The 17,874-nt window shown below is 43.9% G+C and overlaps 1 protein-coding gene across 3 annotated transcripts in view; it reads left to right on the top strand.

Moving 5' to 3' along the window:
* The first annotated feature begins 3,946 nt into the window (after positions 1 to 3,946).
* Positions 3,947 to 17,874, top strand: part of ARMC9 (armadillo repeat containing 9) — a 67,116-nt gene continuing 53,188 nt past the window's right edge. For 2 of the 3 annotated variants that reach the window (XM_054074743.1, XM_054074740.1), the window contains exons 1-7: positions 4,502 to 4,576; positions 4,752 to 4,837; positions 5,969 to 6,094; positions 6,642 to 6,812; positions 7,814 to 7,969; positions 10,604 to 10,696; positions 11,907 to 11,931. In XM_054074743.1, the coding sequence (XP_053930718.1) occupies positions 4,787 to 4,837; positions 5,969 to 6,094; positions 6,642 to 6,812; positions 7,814 to 7,969; positions 10,604 to 10,696; positions 11,907 to 11,931 (622 nt within the window). In that variant the 5' untranslated portion in view covers positions 4,502 to 4,576; positions 4,752 to 4,786. Of the gene's footprint in view, positions 4,012 to 4,501; positions 4,577 to 4,751; positions 4,838 to 5,968; positions 6,095 to 6,641; positions 6,813 to 7,813; positions 7,970 to 10,603; positions 10,697 to 11,906; positions 11,932 to 17,874 lie in introns of those variants that run through there. The other variant, XM_054074742.1, reaches the window with a different exon arrangement.

The following is a 17,874-nucleotide window of genomic DNA, read 5'->3' on the forward strand; positions in this document are numbered from 1 at the left end:
TTGCAGTAGATGCCAAGACCTGGCTTCCTCCTGTCCCAGGATGTCCCAGGGTTTGTGCATCCCTATGAGATAGTGCCTTGCAAGGGAAGTACCAAAAAATCAATGCGAGTGCTGTGTTGAAGCCGCCTGGACTGGATCCTGTCCCTGTGCTAAGGGGCCTGACCACATTGCCTGGGGACGGATGGGCCTGGTCACTGCGGGACCATCTCAGTGCTGTGCTTGGGGGACTGAGACCACTGCTGGCTTTCTGACCTCCAGGTTGGTTGCTGCTTTAAATAACATTATTCAGCCATCGTGACTCTTTAGCGCTGATTTCTTAGGAAGTGCTGTTCTCCTGGGCCTGTCTGGGGATGCTGCAGGGAGACCCACCCCTGGGGTGTTTGCCAGGGGCTAATTGGACCCAATGCATTTGGGTTTGCCAGAGGGAGGGGCCGAGGTGGCAGGAAGCATGCTTCTGTCCCTCCTGTCTAATGGGTCTCGTTCCTCTTAACCCTGGTCAGAAATCTATCACTTCAAAAGCATGCGGCTTCTGACAGGTCCCAGAGGCCCTGACTCCACTCATTAACTCAGGTACAAGCCCCTTGCTTGGCACCACTCTGGGGACAGAAGCAATGAAGGAGATACTGGAGGCAATGTTCCCAGGGCAAGGGGTGTTCAAGGAGGGGGCCGGCATGACGGGCACTCAGCAGATCTTGTCCTCCCACCAATTCCCATCACAGCAGTGCCGCCCTCCCTATCTCTCTCCTTCCTTCCAGGGCCAGGCAAAGCTCTTCCTCCTCATCGCTCAATGCGAAGTTTGGGCGCCACTGATAACAGTGACGATATTTGCAATTTATCTCCCTGCATCCTGGAGGCTGGAGCATCCCCCACCCTTGCCCCTGCCAGACCTCAGCCTCCTCCAGGCTCTTCCCCTGCCTGCAGCTCTCGGCATTGGTGATGGGTTGGGTTTTCAGCTCAGCTCCAAGCACACCTTAACTCTGTGGCAGTGGCAGGATTGGGGAGATGGGGAACACGGACATTGCAGGACTATGCAAGGCTTGCAGTATTTGCTGGCAGCCTCTGATGGGACTTGTCTGAAGGCCTTCATCCAAGGGTGCTGATCTTGCCCCAGGGTGGCTTCACATGGGAGTGAGGCTCTTTGCTCCCTCTGTGAAGACAGATGGTTTTGGCAGACCTGGTTCTATGTGTTTCTCCAGCACTGGTAGGATTGGACTGGCCCATGCTCTGTGCCTTGGGAGGAGAAGCTGCCCCAGCTCCTGTCGCTGGGCTCCAGCTCAGGACTGGTTTGACTTGGCCTCTGTAATCCTGCTCTGTGTGGGCAGATAGTCCAACTGGCAGCAGCCTAGACACCGGGTTTTGTTTTGAGGTCTGTTCTCCACTTCTGGCATTGGCCACACAGTGAACGTTCTGCTTTTTGCTCCAAAGTACTGTGCAGACACTCGGCTGAGCCATCAGTGTCTATTCCAGTGCACAGAGGAACTGGCATTACCCACACACTGCAGAGAGGTGACTGGCAATTTCTGCCCAAGTCCTTCGGAGACCAGCTAGTCAGAGGTCCTGGAGATCACAAACCGCAGAGGCCCCAGTGGCTTGGTCTGACAGACCCTGCTGCCCAACACCTGCGTGAGTGTGTGTGTTTAAGCAACGTGTATGTTTATTTTTTCTTTTGTGTTCACAAAGCATTGCAGAAAATGGACAGTGGAAGGTCTGTACTGTAAGGGTCCAGGTGAAGTGGGTCCTGGTGAGCAGGGAAGGCTGCATGGGGGAACACCCCAGGGCTTGCTGCCTGCTGCCTCCGTGCAGGCCTGGCTCAGGGGCTGGCCAAGGTGAAGGGCAATCATTTAGTGGCAAACGCAGCCCTGGACAAGGGTATAAATAGCTGCTCTGGTGACCCAAAGAAGAATTGTTGCACAGGCGAGGTTAATTGCCAGCAGAAATTACGGGGACATTGTTCCTCCAAAGATAACCTGCAAGGGATGAAACACTGAGCAATTTTTTCCCCTTCATATTGAAGGAAAAAGATGTGAAATACGGTTGCAGTGTCTTTGTTCTCAGCTTTAGGCTGGCTCTCCCATTGAATTGTTTTTCTCCATTCCATGTCAATGAGAACCAAGATGGATTAACTGTTTGTTTCTCCACCATGTCTCCCAGAGGAGAGGCTGAGATAGGTCCTGCAGGGTGGGCAAATTCTCTGTTTACTTTAATCTGACACAGAGATCTTTTTCATTTTTAGCTTAAGCGTGAAATCTAGGGTTCAGAGATGAACAAGAAGCCGCTGAAATGAATTTGCTGAAACATCTGGACACGAGTTCATGGGCTCATACATAGATGGAACCTGCTAGTTACTCCTCTTGTGGGCCCAGATGATTTGCAATTTGTCCCCAAGCGATTAGGCAGGTGGCTGTCGGTCTGTGTTGGTGGCATGGGACAGAGTGCCTTAAGTCTGTGTTGGTGACAGCATCAAAGTGGTGCCCCTGCGATGAAGGCAACGAGGCTCCCTGGGGCTGTTACTGGGACTGGGGCTGTTTCTCCTGATGTTGAAGCCTCAGCCCTGCTGTTTCTGTGCACCCAGCTTCCCTCACTATTTTTTCCATGTTATTTTTTTTTTTTTTAATGGAGCATCTCTAGCTTTCCCTCCTCCCAGCGCCCTGCTGTTTTTGACTGGAAAGCCTTGCTGTTATTGCAAGCCAAGCCCTCTCACGCATTGGTAATCACCTTGGTTGGAGGCTTAATGGCCCATGTCTTATATGAGCATGTACCAGAAAGCCCAGCTGGGGCTTTCTTCAGGCCCAGGGCACTGAGCTGGCGTCATACCCCATGGAGGCACCTCCAGCCCTACAAAGGCACCTGGTCTCTCCTGGTGGTCAGCTCTTGTACCTTTAGGGATCTATGAAGGGTGATCTCTGCCACAGCTGGAATCTATCAGGATGGAGAAGCACAGAAAACAATGGAGGACTCCCTCCTTCCTCCAGCCTGGGCTGGAGTTTGCCCAGCTTGCACCAGGGTGGTGGCAGCCGCAACAAGATTTTGCAGAGCAGTGTCTCCTCTTTGGGTGGACACCTGAGGAACATGAGGGGCTGACATTTCAAGGAAATAAGTTGAGACCTGGATGTTTGCTCATTAACACCACATTAGTTAACTAAAAATGGGATAGAGCCTCGATGAGGGGCTTGGCCAATCCTCCTGTTGGTTTTGGTCAGGCTTCCATGAGGCAACGATGTGTCAGACGTATGCCTGCCAGAGCTGTGCATGTGTGGCCCACGGGGCTGCTCTCAACATCCCTCATCCCGCTGTGGTGGGTCTCATTGTGCAGCACTCGGTCACGGCAAGGTCCTCCCTGGTTCAGCTCAACAACTTTTCCTGAGGAACCTTCCATGCTGTGAGGTGAGAGGAGCAGGCAGCCTTGGTCATGCACAGGGAGCCAGAGCGGGGATCGCTGCCGGTGTTGCCAACCATTTACAGAGTGCAGAGCTCCAGCAGGTGTGACTGGTGCAAATACTGCAGGTGGGGGTCATGACTAATGAAGAAATTGTGTAATCATCACAGAATCATAGAGTGGTTTGGGTCAGAAGGGACCTTAGAGATCAACCCCCTGCCATGGGCAGGGACATCTCCCACTGGATCAGGTTGTTCAAAGCCCCATACAACCCAGCCTCGAACACCTCCAGGGTTGGAGCATCCACGACTTCTCTGGGCATCTGTTCCAGTGTCTCACCAACCGCACAGGAAGAAAAATCTTCCTAATTTCTCATCCTAATCTCCCCTCTTTCAGCTTAAACCCATTCCCCGTTGTCCTATCCCTGCATTCCCTGATGAAGAGCCCTTCTCCAGCTTTCCTGTAGCCCCTTTAAGTACTGGAAGGCTGCTCTGAGGTCTCCCTGGAGCCTCCTCCAGGCTGAACAACCCCACCTCTCTCAGCCTGTTCTCCTATGGGAGGTGCTCCATCCTCTGGACTCTACAGATCCATGTCCTTCCTGTGCTGAGACTCCAGAACTGGCCGCAGGGCTCCAGGTGAGGTCTCACCCGAGCAGAGGGGCAGTCACCCCCGGGACCTGCTGGTCCCTCTGCCTCTGGTGCAGCCCAGGGTATGGTTGGCGTTCTGGGCCGCAAGCGCCATTGCCCGCTCATGTTGAGCTTCTCAAGTCCTTCTCTTCAGAGCTGTCTCTTCTCCACCCAGCCTGGATTTGTGCCTGGGATTCTCCTGACCCTGCGGCTGAGATCGCGCAGCCGCAAGCTGCAGGGCACGGACAAGCGTGCCGTGCTGCGCGCAGTTATAGGGGCTTCTGGCCTGCCCCGCACGGGACGGGGCGGAACAGCGAGCGCTAAGGCACGAGAACATCTCACAGCGTGACTCGACCCTCGTGCTTCGTCCCGGTCACCGCCGGTGGCGGGGCCCGCCCGGCCTGCGCCGCCCCGCCCGGGCTGCAGGGGGCGCTATCGCCCCGAGCGCCGCGCGCTCGCCGATTGGCTGGTCGGGGTCACGTGGGGCGGGAGGCGGTGCAGCGGTTGCCGGGGCGACGGGCTGTGGCGGCGGCGCGGGCTTCGCGTTCGCTGGGGGTCGGGGGAACTGCGAGGGGTGTGTGAGGGGTTCGTGAGGGATTCGGGGGGACGTGGCGGGGCCGGGCCGGGCCGTGAGGGGACCTGGGGGCGTGGTCCACGAGGGCAGTGGAGGGGTCGTGAGGGGTTCGTGGGGGCCGTGAGTGTCGTGGCGGGGCCGCTGCGCTGCTGCTGACGCTCCCCGCTCTCGGCAGGGCCCCGCGATGAGGCGCAGCCCTGACGGCGGGCGATGGGGAGCGTTTCGGCCGATGAAGCGGAGTTGCTTGGGCTGGTGAAAGAGGTTGGTTTTCTCTTTTCTTTTTGGGTTTTTTTTTTTAATTGAAATGAACAAGGCAAAACTTTTTAGTGTTTGTGTTCAGAGCCAGGCGTTGTAGCTGCGGTCCGAATTCATGGAATCAGAGTGGTTTGGATTGGAAGGGATCTGAAAGCCCATCCGGTTCCAACCCCCTGCCATGGACAGGGACAGACTAGGCTGCTCAAGGCTTCATCCGAATTGGCCTTGAACACCTGCAGGGATGGGGCATCCACAGCTTTTCTGGGCAACCTGGGCCAGTGCTTCACCACCCTCACCAGAAAAAAATTCTTCCTAATATCTAACCTAAATCTCCCCTCTTTCAGCTTAAAACTGTTCCCCTTCAACCTATCCTTGAACTCCCTTATAAAGAGCCTCTCCCCATCTTTCCTGTAGGTCCTCTATAAGTACTGGAAGGGGATCTTGGAAAACAAATTGAAAAAGGGATTTAAGTAAACAATTCTGTTTCTCTGTGGCATTGTTGGGCATCCAGGTCAAGTTTGCAGAATGAAATGTGTTGTCTTCCCTCAGAAACTAAGACTCTTGGGATGGTAGGAGGAGAAGTTATGTGCAATATAGTGACTGTGTATTGTGAGAGTAAGAGGCAGGGAGGCAGGATTCTCAGAAGAATAGTGCTTGATTAATTGGTCATTAATTTGGCTTTCACAGCTTCAGAGGAGTGGCTTGGTTTAGAATTCAAGCTTTCTGACTGCTTCTATGGAGATGAGGTTCACACTTAAGAATTCTGCCCTCTGAGAACATTATTTGCAAGGAAGATATATGCTTGTTTGTTTACCCAAAGTATAGCTTTAATGAATATTAGGTTTCTTTTCTTCTTTGGTTGAATGAAATTATTGGCTAAATCAAAGGGCGTCATTCTTTCAGAGAGGATATACTCAGTTGTCAGTACTGTTCCCTAGGTTACAGGAGGAAATTTACTTCAGAGACTATTTTCCTACCACATGAGGTACCAGTCTTGGTTTGCTGCTGTGTAACAATGTCTTTGATGTTTATGGGCACTGCTGTAGAGAAACATTAAAAGACTTTGGCAATTAATGGCTCACTCCTTGAATTATTAATAATAAAAAAATATTGTTCCTGTGTGTTTTTGTCTTGTAGTATCTGGATTTTGCTGAATTTGAAGAAACAGTGAGAGTATTTACAAAGGAATGTAAAACAAAAGGGAAGCCCCTACCTAAACCAGCAGGTGTCTCGCCAAGAGATTCACCAACCTTGCCTGTTCAGGTAATGCATCATTTACACTTACTTTGGAAATGCTAAAAACAGTGAAAGGCCACTAACCACCACGTGAATTTATTTTAACAGTCTGAACAGATTCTTGATTATTTGAACATTCTTATAGCAGTCTTCTTTCAGTGCAGCAACCTTCAAGTTTGGTTCTTTATTTGCAGAACTCCAGTCCTTCAGAACCTGAGACAGGAGTTTTCGTTCACGTTATTTTAGGCTTTTAGCTTGCCATACTTTGACAAGACTGATTTTCACACCCCATAGGTATTTATTTTTCCATTATGGTAAAGGTGGATCCCCACGTTGACATGCTTGAAAACTTGGGCTTTATTTCTCAAACTGATGTTTGGTTCAGACTCTCAAAGATTTTAAAGATAGGTAGAGAGAGAGTATTTAGGTGGTCATCAAATGGTGAGAGATTTAGGATAAAACTTCTGCTTTAAAGTGTTCAGGTAGCACTGGAATTATTCATTCACTAACCTACTGCTAAAAAAGATAGCTCTTCTGTGTTTGGTTTTTCATTGAATGTTTGTCTGCTTTACAGAAAGATCTGCTTACAGCTTTTGAAAATGGTGAGCAGAAAGTTTTCTTTCAGCTCTGGGAGGAGCATATTTCATCTTCTATTCAGGACGGTGATCCAGTTGCTGAGAAGCTGGAGTTTTATCTTCACGTACACTTTGCCACCTACCTTTTAAAACACTCCATGGGAAAGCCTGTAAGTTTAGTTCACAGTTCAAATTTCAAATTGCTTTTATTTCAAATTTCTTTTATTTATTTGTCTTTAGCATCGATGAAGATGGGGCTGTTCAGTAAGAATAATTCCCAGAATTCAGGTTTTGGGCCGCAGGCTGTATTTCAGTTGAACCAGACCCCTTGTATTGTGAAGTAGAGATGGAATTTGGAGATGTCCTTACCTTGAAGCTCCTGAGATATTTTCATTTGAAACATAGCAGCATGCTGATGCTTTCACGCCTCTAATTGTAGTCTGTAGGATATTCTTAAAACACTTCATTTGCTTCCTGTTTGGACTGAACTGTGTGCTGAAATATAAATGTTTCTGATAACATAGGAAAGTTGAATCTTGACCAGCTCGGTATATCATTTTGAAAAAGATAATTCCAAGTTGTTATAAAAATAAAATATCTGTTACACGGGACTTCTATGATGAAGAGGCATTTAAGTAACTTGGCATCAGACAGGTCAGCCAGGGGTTAATACATCCTGCCTTACACCTGTCAGCTGCTGCAGGAGAATTTGGATGCCTTCAGTGTTCTCCAGCATCTAAGGAGTTTTTGGTCTGTTCTGCGTTCTGCTCCTCATCCTGCTGCTGTGAGAGTGGATTTTACAGTTCTGGAATTACCACGGACATAACGCATGCCTAAAGTAGTTGTTTTCCTGCCACTCTCTGCCCTGAGCATGGAAATGGCTTTAGAAATCTAGCCTGAGGCGAGCAGAAATAATTTAAATTCAAAAAGCAATCGTCTCTCTCTTCTTTTGTTGGACCTGGATGACACAAATAACATCACTTTAAATTTTCTTTTTGGAGTGGTGAAAACCCGATGCTCTCTAGCTTAAAAAATGGTGCTTTTTAGATAACAAATACTCTGGGATTTCAAACTCGGTATTAATATATTGAGGTCTCTGCTTATATTTGCCATGTTTACAGTGCAGTCAGAGTGGTGGTTTTCTAAATAAATACACTGCTTTATTTCCTAGGACAAAGCTGAACTGGAGGAAAGGATTTCTCATTTTAAGGCATACCTCGAAACAAAAGGAGCTGCACTGAGCCAGACTACAGAGTTTCTTCCCTTTTATGCTTTACCTTTTGTTCCAAACCCCATGGTCCATCCTTCGTTTAAAGAACTTTTCCAGGTAGGTATCTATTTTGCTGAGAAAATATTTATGATTATTTTTCTCATGGGTGACAGATATTGAATGATGTTTAGTTTGGTCATCACTTTTATTGTTTCCTTTAACAGAAACTGTACAATCAAAGCAGAACGTGTGTTTGATGGAGGAAGGTTTGTGAGTGTGCTGTCAATAACAGGGTACCAACTCCTAAATGGTGCACTGGCTTTTTATCCCTAAATAAGAATTGCGACTGCTGTTTTCTTTCCGCACAACCCTGAAATACACATGCTTCTGGGAATAGCTCTATAGTAGTTCAAGTCTACTTACTTGCTTAGAGGTTGTCGCCCAGCCCCACTACCTGTGTATATAGCTGGATTTAAAACATGATAGCTAGGGATAAGGAGACTGAAACAGTTTCATGTAATCTGGAAAAGAGAAAGTCAAGTTTATGAGTAATCTTCTTGTAATAGAAAAATGAGTCAGTGCTGTCTGTGTTCTGAGACTTCCCCCACCCTCTCCTCCTCAAGAAAAATGTTGGAAGAGCGTAGCTGTGCTTTGTGGCTTGGTGACTCTTGCCACAGGCATTTGTCCTGGTTAATTTTTTTGTTAAATATGTTTTAGCCCTTGCCTTTGAGCATCTGTTTCAGAGTTCGGTTCTTAGGCCTGCATGTGCAAGATGAGAAGAGGGCATGAAAGTTAGTGTGCTTGAACTTCAAAATAGATACCATTTGCAGGTGTAGTTTCAGTGTGATGACAGACTACAATTATTTTATTGTTGGGGAGATACTAGAACACCTGTACACTGGCTGCGTTCTGGGCACTGTGCAGGCACATGGTCAGGAGATGATGTCCAGACCTGGGGTTTGACTTTCCAGTGTACTGGTGGCAATACCTGTGGGAAAGGTACAGCTGCCATTTTACCTGCTGACAGCTTGTTCCTAGAGAGTGAAACTGCGCCCTAACTTCTTGGTTATGTCAGAAACAGTTATGTGGATGTGGTTGCACTTGGACTGGATCAAGGAACTGATCTGCTTTATTGCCTATGGATGTGTGTGTATACAGCTCCCACATACACAAACGTGCACAAATTCATTTGTAAAATATGTGTAATATTTTGCAGTGTTCTGTGCTTGAAATGCTTCAGCATCCCACCACGTAGACAGTTGCACTGGCTCATCTAAGGAGCTGCGGGCAGTTACTGTGGTGGGAGGAGGTATCTTCAGCCTGCATTGCTGCCACATGCTTTTTGATATCAAATCAAAGCTTAAGTGGTACTTGCCTTAGGGCTGGCTTGGGATGTACTGGCTGATGAGGAGCTCCAGTATGACACCAAAAAAAGGCATATAATGCCACTTTCCTTTGGGACTAGCTATAAATAATGAGATGTGGTGGTTGACCTCAGAGGTGGGATATAACTGCTCTTTTTTTAATTACACTTAGAAGCTTTTTTTTTTTTTTTGAATGCCTTATGTAAGACAAGATCCTCAGGTTTATTCATAGTAACCCAGTGTCCACAGTCACTCATATTTCTTGTGGGAATTGCACAGCTTATTCCATGGTAGTGTTGAAATACAGATTGTTTTACGTTTGAGAAAGAACAGCAATGAGTCACTAGCCTACTAAGCAGTGTTCTTGTAGCATTTTTTTTCTCAGGCGTCTGATGCTTTATATAGCTGGAGTTCCTGTATGTTTGTGTAATACGTCTTGAAAAATAATATGCAGGAGACATGGTTCCTTTGGTAATACACAGCATACTGTGGTGCACCACTGTCTGGGTACTGAATTGGTAAATGCATCAAGTAAATTCTGTACACTCTCCAGCATAGTGAAGTAAGGGCAAATATGAGCCGCGAGAACAGCTTGCAATGCGTACGTGTGTATACAGTAGTAAATTCAGGAAGCTCCTGCTACTTGTTGGAAAATACTGCTTTTCCATCCATTGGCTGGCTTTTCATCAAACAGAAATGGGCTTAACTGGAAGTTTTAAATAGAAGAAATGAGTATTCAGTGATTTCTTAGGTCTTGCCTTTTTTCCTTGACTATTGTGTTCCTGTGCTTCTGAGACATTATGTCAGGAGGAAGACTGCTTTCTAGTTAGTAGCTGATATGTTGGTCTATTTTTCATACATGAGTTATTTTTTCAGAAACGTACGCTGATCACTGATGTCATGTCCTGTTTGACAAAATTAACAATTCCCAGATTTTGTTAGGAGTAAAAGTTGACTGCATTGATTACTTTTTGAAAATAAAACAATAGAAAACTATTAATTTCATAATCTAGTTAATAAATATAACATTCATATTATCTATTTACCTTTTCTCAAGTTGCTTATATTCTAAAGGTATTTTTAGTTTAAGAGCAGTTATATGTGCACACAAGGCAGCAACACTAAGTGATAGTTTTGCACTTGAAAGAAAGCTACATCATGTTTTTAGAACTCTTGTCTTAAGAATAATACTGAAGTCTCTTCTAACTTGTGTACGCTTTCATAGTTAGCTAGCAAACTCATTCACCTCAGTAACAGCAAAGAGAAAATCTTTTTAATACAGAGCAGGCTGTTTTGTTTACTCGTGGACAGCTATTGTGATCCAAATGGTGCTTTCAGCAGAGTGTACATATTTGGTGAACACTCATAATTTCTTTTTCTTTTCAAGGATTCTTGGACATTGGATTTAAGGACAAGATTGGAAAAGTTCCTGTCTCTGACTCTCAAAGCGAGACAGACTCCCCGGCTTCTCACTCTATTTGTATCCTTTTGAGAAAACGCTTGGAAGATAATTAAAATTAGTTTAATGAGGCAGCAATAGTTTATTGGAAGAGTGTGCTGCTAAGATTTATTGCAGAATTGCAGTAACATTGCAGTTCAGTGGTTTTCCAATAGGAAACATTGTTTATATTCCACATTAAAAAAAAAACTGTTGAGGAAGTTGAAGACAATGTATAGATGCATACGAACCTGCATATTTATTCTATGATCATTCTTTGTTTCCATGTATAAAGTGCAGGATACCCTGAGGCACCAACCTGACCTGACTTCTTTCTTAGCATTTGTAAAGCTGCTAGTCTTTTTGATTAGCCATTTTAGGAACTAGCTGAAAGTTTTCCACGGTTCCAGAAATTATTGCTTTACTAAATGGCTTGTACTTCAGACTGTATTATTTTTCTAACAATATTGTTTAAGCTGTGTTGTCAGGCCTAATTTGCAGACTTACTAGCTATAAGAGAAATTATCTTCTCAGTTTTTGGTCATTACAGTTAAAGGCAAAGTAGGGAGAGCTGGACTGGAGTCTTTGTTTCTGGCTTTCTTTCCTTTTTTTTATTGTTTTTAAAAAAGAGAAATTGAAAGTCCTTTTCCTACTCTATCTTACTTTATTCTAAAGCAGCATGTTGCACTGGTGATATTGAATGATGAGCTGGAAATTATATTCCTTCTACTCCATTCCTGCCCATTTGCCAGGATGGGGAGCAGTGATCAAAACACTGCTTTCACTCCCCTGGTGCGGATATTTGTGAGGGAGTCTGGCGTAGAACGGTTGAAGAAAATTTTCTGTCTAGTTATTGCTCTTCATGGAGTAATAGACTAGATCCTAATTGAACCCTGAATATTTCTTCAGTATAAAACACCACTTCCCCTAAAACGCTTGCATATTTGTATGTTGATTTTATATAAAGCAGCAGTTTGACTTTCAATGTTGGTGTTAATACATTTAGAGTGGAGTTACCCTGTCTTATCTCTCAAGTTTCCATGAGACTTTGCACATTGTGCACTTCAGAGATTTTTGTGTATTTATTATAGATTAATTTATTCTTGCTGTCCTGTGAAACATCAGGCATTGGCTGTTGCCTGTAACAGTAGGGCATATTTGTCTTGGTTGGGTTTGCGAGTTGGTTGAATTTCTCATTCTGTGTCTCTGAAAGGATGCACATTTTCCTGAACTGCTCCTGCTTGTACAACAGAAGGAGAATGGACAGTGCAACAAAGGTAAATGCTGAGATGTGATTAGGATATTCTGTAAGATTACTAGGGGTTATGGTAGTGGAAAGTACATCTGCAATGATGGGGAAAGTAGTGATGCATGGCAAAAAGTCCTTGGAAATCACCTCTGTCTTGGTAGTTGCTAGAGTGCTGGAGGTCTGTGGGGTTGAGCACAGGCATGTACTAGAAATGGGAGGGGGCCTAGTAGTAGGATTTATATAAGTCTGTTCTGTCCTGAAGTATGCTAAAAACAAATGGAGAACTGCACAAAGTGCATGCCAGCTCTCCCTTTTTAGTTATGATTAATGTAGATTTCCTCGGTTTCTTTTTCTATATCTGCTTGTGCCTATCTACAGCCTCCAGATTTCAAATCTCGTTCATTTATTCTGATGACTGACATTTTTAGACAAAGCTGATTTTTCTTCCTATTCACTCATCCTGTTTGAATTCCTAGAACAGTATGTATTGGTATCCCCTGAATAAGAATGTGTGTATAAAAAAGTGTAACTTTCTAATTTGTTGCATTTTTAGGTAAGCTGTTCATACACACTGAAGTGTGTAAATGGCTTGGGGACCATTAAAAAATAATTATTTCAGCACTGAATCCCATTTGGTGCTGAAACCCTTCAAAAATGTGATTTTAAAAAATAGTTCAATAAATAGAACATAGGTTCCCAACTCCCTTGTGTTCATTTTTTCACTGCTGTGTTCATGCTATTGGCAGGGGTTTGTATGATCCCAGCTGGGTTCCTAAAGTGACTTTTCCTCTTGAGTTATTTTAACCTGTGATTCTACACCAAGGATTTACTATTTCTAGATTGAATTAAGAATAAAGTTAGGCTTATCTCCCAGTGTGAGTTCCAGGTATTTTCTTTCTTACTTTGTGCTTTGTGTCACTTTAGAATTTCATTGAATAATAGGAAGATCTTTGCCTTTTTTTTATTTTCCAGAAGTTACTTTTCGCTTGTGGTGGACTTTCCTGAAGACAATAATTCCATATTGATTAAAATGAAATAACAGCATGATCAGGCCTGGATTATTTTGGGCCTAATTATATTTTATTTGCGGAGGTTCTGTGCTTTGTACAAGTACAGGGACTGTCATGGTACTGAATCCATCTAGGTCAGCCTTAATCTGTTAGATGTAGTATGTGCCTTGGAGGTTAAGTAGTTTGGATTTTTCATAAAGGTTACTTGAGGCCTGTCTTATAGGAAAGTTTTGGTTCTGAGAGCATTTTTTTTCCATATGCTGCTCAGATCACTTGGGATTCCCAGTATGTACTCGCTGTTGGAGGATGTTTACCTGTGAAGGAGAAACGCTAAAAAAATAATATTCAAACGTGAGTGAAGAGCAGCGTGGCAGAGTCCTGAAAACAGCCTTCTGTAAATAGTTGCTGCTCACTAGTCTGACTTACTGAAGCAGTTCAGGTTTGGGTGGGGTGGTGCGTATGCTTTTGAGAGTGTCCAGGGGAGCTTAGTGTGTTTGCCTTTCCCGATTACACTGCTATAGTCTGGCTTTTTACCCATTTGCTAAAGAACTTCAGTACCCGTATGACACTCAAAGCCATCTGTGTGGCAATTGTGCTTAACTTAGTGGTCTCCCCTATGTTTTCAGTTTGGGTGAAAAGAGAAGAATTGCAGAATGGCTGGCATCTTGCACAGATTGTTTCAGACTTTCTGCGTATCCTTTGTGCTAACAGAAACAAAGGGAATGAGTGATTTGGAAATGTGTTCAGCTACTGTCCCCTTCACTGCCTCATTACAAATCTGTGGATGATTTCCCAGCCACGCTTCCACTGTTTTGGGGAAGGGAAGCATCAGGGAAGCATATCAGGCTGCTGCACAAGAGAAGGGGAAGTGTGACCTACCTGTCTGCCAAGATATGCTGTAGCCTGAACAGCTGTTGATGTGGAAAGGTGTCAGTTTAGAAGATGGATGGTAACTTTTGTGGAAATGATGAAAGCAAAAAGGAGACAAGGCAACTACTGCCTCTTCTAAGAGCAAGTTTTCTGTGTCACCCAAGGAGCCCTGGTGTCTGACAGGGCCTGCAACTCCTCTGCTGAGAGATCTGCTGCATTGTGTGCAGGAGTTCAACCTGGCCAGAGCCAGTGCTGCTAGCAAAGTGTGTGAGGGTGGGCAGAGTTTAGAGAGTCAGCGAGAACAAGCACAAGCTTAGGGAGCATGTTTGAGGTGTAGGTCAATTGTCGCAAAGGATAACAACCAGTTTCTCACTTAGAAAAAAATTATTGTGGGATTATGTGCATATGTGTAACTCTCTGGCTGCTCATTGAAGCTGGAGTCAAAACATTAAAAAAACTTGACAATTACATGAGAGAGAAGGCAAGAATACTGGTAGAAACGTGCAGTAGTTCTGATGATGCCCTAATGCCAGCATCTTAATTTGGCAGTCACGAGCTTTGCTGTACACTGTATCTTTCTAAACGAGGAAGCTAGTCCTCTGTCCTCTATTTTCTGCTCTTTTCCTCCATATGTCAGTGAAGGTTCTGGTAGGTATTAGGTCCAGAGCTTTTCTTTTTTTTCTTACCCTCTATAAGCCTATCTCATGTAGAAGGCATTTGTCCAGATTGGGAATTGTCTGGGGAAAGGAGAGAAGCCAAATTTATTATGTTATCTCTGATTCCTGTTACAGGTGCATTTTAGAATCATAGGTTCATTTAGTTTGAAAAAGACCTCTAAGATCAAGGCCAACCATCAGACCAGTGCCATCGTGCCTGCTAAACCATGTCCCAAAGTGCAATGTGTACACATTTTTTTGAACACCTCCACCACTTTCCTGAGCAGCCTGTTCCAATGCCTCAACACTCTCAGTAAAGAAATTTTTCCTAATATCCAATCTAAACCTCCCCTGACGCAACTTGTGGGCGTTTCCTCTTGTTCTAGTACTTGTTACTTGGGAGACCAACACTCGCCTTGCTATAACCTCCTTTCAGGTAGTCGTATAGAGTGATAAGGTCTCCCCTCAGCCTCCTCTTCTCCAGACTAAGTTTGATCACTGCTGCAAGGTGACTTAAATGTGAACTGCCTCTGAAAAGCACTTTTTCCTTCTCCCTGATCCTGACTCAGATGGCAATGATTTAGCTTTTTAAGCAAGCAGCTAAATACTGATTTTATTCCTGGACTGATAGCTCCTTGATTTGTCAGCACAAATGCTGTTATCAATTATGGGGATATGTCAGGAATGCAAGGGGGAAATGGGACAGTGTAGGAGCAGCTTTTCCAGCGGTCATCTGTACTTGGGTCAGCTGCTTGTCAACGATGAAAGCTTCCTGCTCTTTCAGTCTGAGAAACTTTCATGAAATATTTTTCCTTTTTTAGTAAAATTACTGATGTCTGAGAAGATGGTGATATAAAAAATGCAAGATAGGCCAAAACTTTGCGATCCCTCTCTTTGACTCGCTTTTCTCAGTGAAGACCAGTGTTTATAATTGAAAATCCCTGGATTTAACAGGCAAGGGGTAAATTTGACCCTGTTTGTTAATTGCCAAGACTAGCATCTATGAGCTGTGTTGAGTTTTAGCTATGTAGTTTTTCTTGATGACTGTAGTTGGAAAATGGATTTTCATTACTGGAAATTTTACTGAGCTATGAAAAGCAAGCAAATCCTGAGTATGTTTGTTTCATGACTTGGTGCTTCCAGCTTTCCTCTGCAAGTCATGCTCTAGATATATCCACTGGAAATTTTGGAATCAAATGTGTTGTATTGCCATTAAATAAAAATGTATTCCAATGTGCTCATCTAGGCAGTGGTATAAAGTGTGGAAGAGTGGCTAGTTTTGTGCAGTGGTTGCTTTGTTAGTTTAGGGAAGCACTCTTGTTTTGGAGCTGTATCACATTAAAGCTGTGGGAGCAGCTTAGCTGTGATGCCTGTGGAAGAAAAATAAAATCAAAGTTGTGGTTTTTTTTTTTTAAGTGCATTTTGCTGGATTTGAACAGGACCTGTGGTTAGTAATAGCTTCTGTTGTTGTTTGACACTGGTTTGGGCTCCCTCCTAGAAAGTATAAAAAAGCCCATAAGGGTCGTTTGATTTGCAGTTTGGTATCAGGTGTCAGTCAAATCCTGCAGGCACAGAACGCTGGCATTCTTGAATGGTTCTTGGAAAGCAGATGTTCTTAGAAGGGGGGATGAGAGTAAATTAACTGACACTTCTTTTTTCTTAACTCATGGATTTAAAAAAAACTACAGATTTAAAGTAAGAAAATGTACCTTCTCTGTATTCCATGCTTTAAGACTGTCAATTTATAACTAAAGTTTATTGCTGAAGTCTATTAATGCACTTTTTCTCTAAAACATCCTGTTTAAAAGATCGTTTTGCTAAATTTTCTAAAAGTAAAAATCTGTTCTTCCAGCTGCTGCTTTTCATATAAATGGGATAAAAGCGGCCTATTTCAGAAACCCTAAAAATCCATAAGATGTGGCAAATTTTTAAAAGAATTTCCGACATCTAAATTCATAGAACTATTCAATGGCTTTGATCTCTTTCATTTGTAATGAAAGCATTATAAGCAGTTCTATTTGAGTAGTATTTTTCTGGCAGATTTGTGTCTCTTATACCCATGTGCTTATTGCTTTTCAAAGTGGGTTTTTGGAAGCGATTGGGCAGTTGCTTGTGCATGGTTGGTACATCACTACCTGCTACTGAATTGCCATTGCACAAGACTGCTTGTGAAGGCTTTACCAGATAAGCCGTGGTGCTTATACAGTGCTTCCACTCCCCATTTTTCCCTCTGCTGAAGATCACCATCCCTGTGCCAGCTGCCATGGGACAGCAGTTTCATGCCCGAGTTCAGAGAGAAGGCGAGCAAATGGGAAGTGACAGTTTTTTAAAACAGCTACACCTAAATTCTCCAGAGCTTGTTTATCTGAGCTGCAAGATGTTATCTTAGTGCTCAGCCAGGCAAGTTGTGTATGCCAAGCTATTTCTAAACACAGAGCATAACTGTGTAATAAAACTTTGTACTGCTTAGGATTTTCCAAATGAGGATCCCAAAGATTTCTACTTACATCAGTTATGCTTCCTAGTGCTTCTGTGTTACAAGAATGTATGAAATACATCTTTATGGAAGGAGCCTGAATCGTGAAAGGGGATAACGGTTTCCTCAAAGATCATGGGCTAAGTCTGTTCAAAGCCAAGAAAAGGGGAACTAGTTTTTCTAGTTTCCAGTCTTGCATTGTAGCTACTCACTTTGTTTTTCTTCCCTGGGCCTGTTTGGACCGAAACTGTGTCATAGTGGACTGTGCTCTACTCTAAACGCAACATTTTTTAAGTTTCTCAAAACAGATCCTGTTTCTGTCTGAAACTCTGTAGTCAGACTAATTCCTGCCCATTGTCCTACAGAAAGTCCTATGGTAAATACTCAGTCTGTTTGCTGTTGGGCATGATGCCATTCTCACAACACTAGGGCAATACTGGCTTCTCAGCAATTAATTTAAAACATAATGTTCTAGCGAAATATATAAACATCAGCAGTAACGATAGAATTATTGTGCCTCCCTTCATAGTTTTGTCCAGTGATGGGGATGTGCATTGCGGTGCACAGCTCCAGATTCCATGCCTAGCTGCTGTGAAAGTTAATTTGGCAAGAGCGATTGAGGAGACAGCGATGGAGGATAAAGATCTTGGTGCTTAGTTTGCTTCTTTCATCTTTAAAGTAATTGAGACTGAAAGAACAAAATGTATCAGTAATGTAACTTTTTTTAAATTTAGATACAAATAAAAGAAAAAATTGAATTATTCCTAGAAATTGAAGTACTGAAAGTAACTACTATAGCTTACCATCAAAGAGTAAATGATGGAATCACCTCGAACATTTGGTGTAGACCTAGAGAATGAAGTAGAGAATTCCCTGTAACTCAGAGAATTCAGTGAATAGTTTAATAGCAGATAAAGGACTGGGTAACTTGAATGTTGTTTGGGTTTGTTTTTTCTGAG

This window comes from Cuculus canorus, chromosome 9 (assembly GCF_017976375.1).
Source record: "Cuculus canorus isolate bCucCan1 chromosome 9, bCucCan1.pri, whole genome shotgun sequence".
NCBI classification, from domain to species: Eukaryota; Metazoa; Chordata; class Aves; order Cuculiformes; family Cuculidae; genus Cuculus; species Cuculus canorus.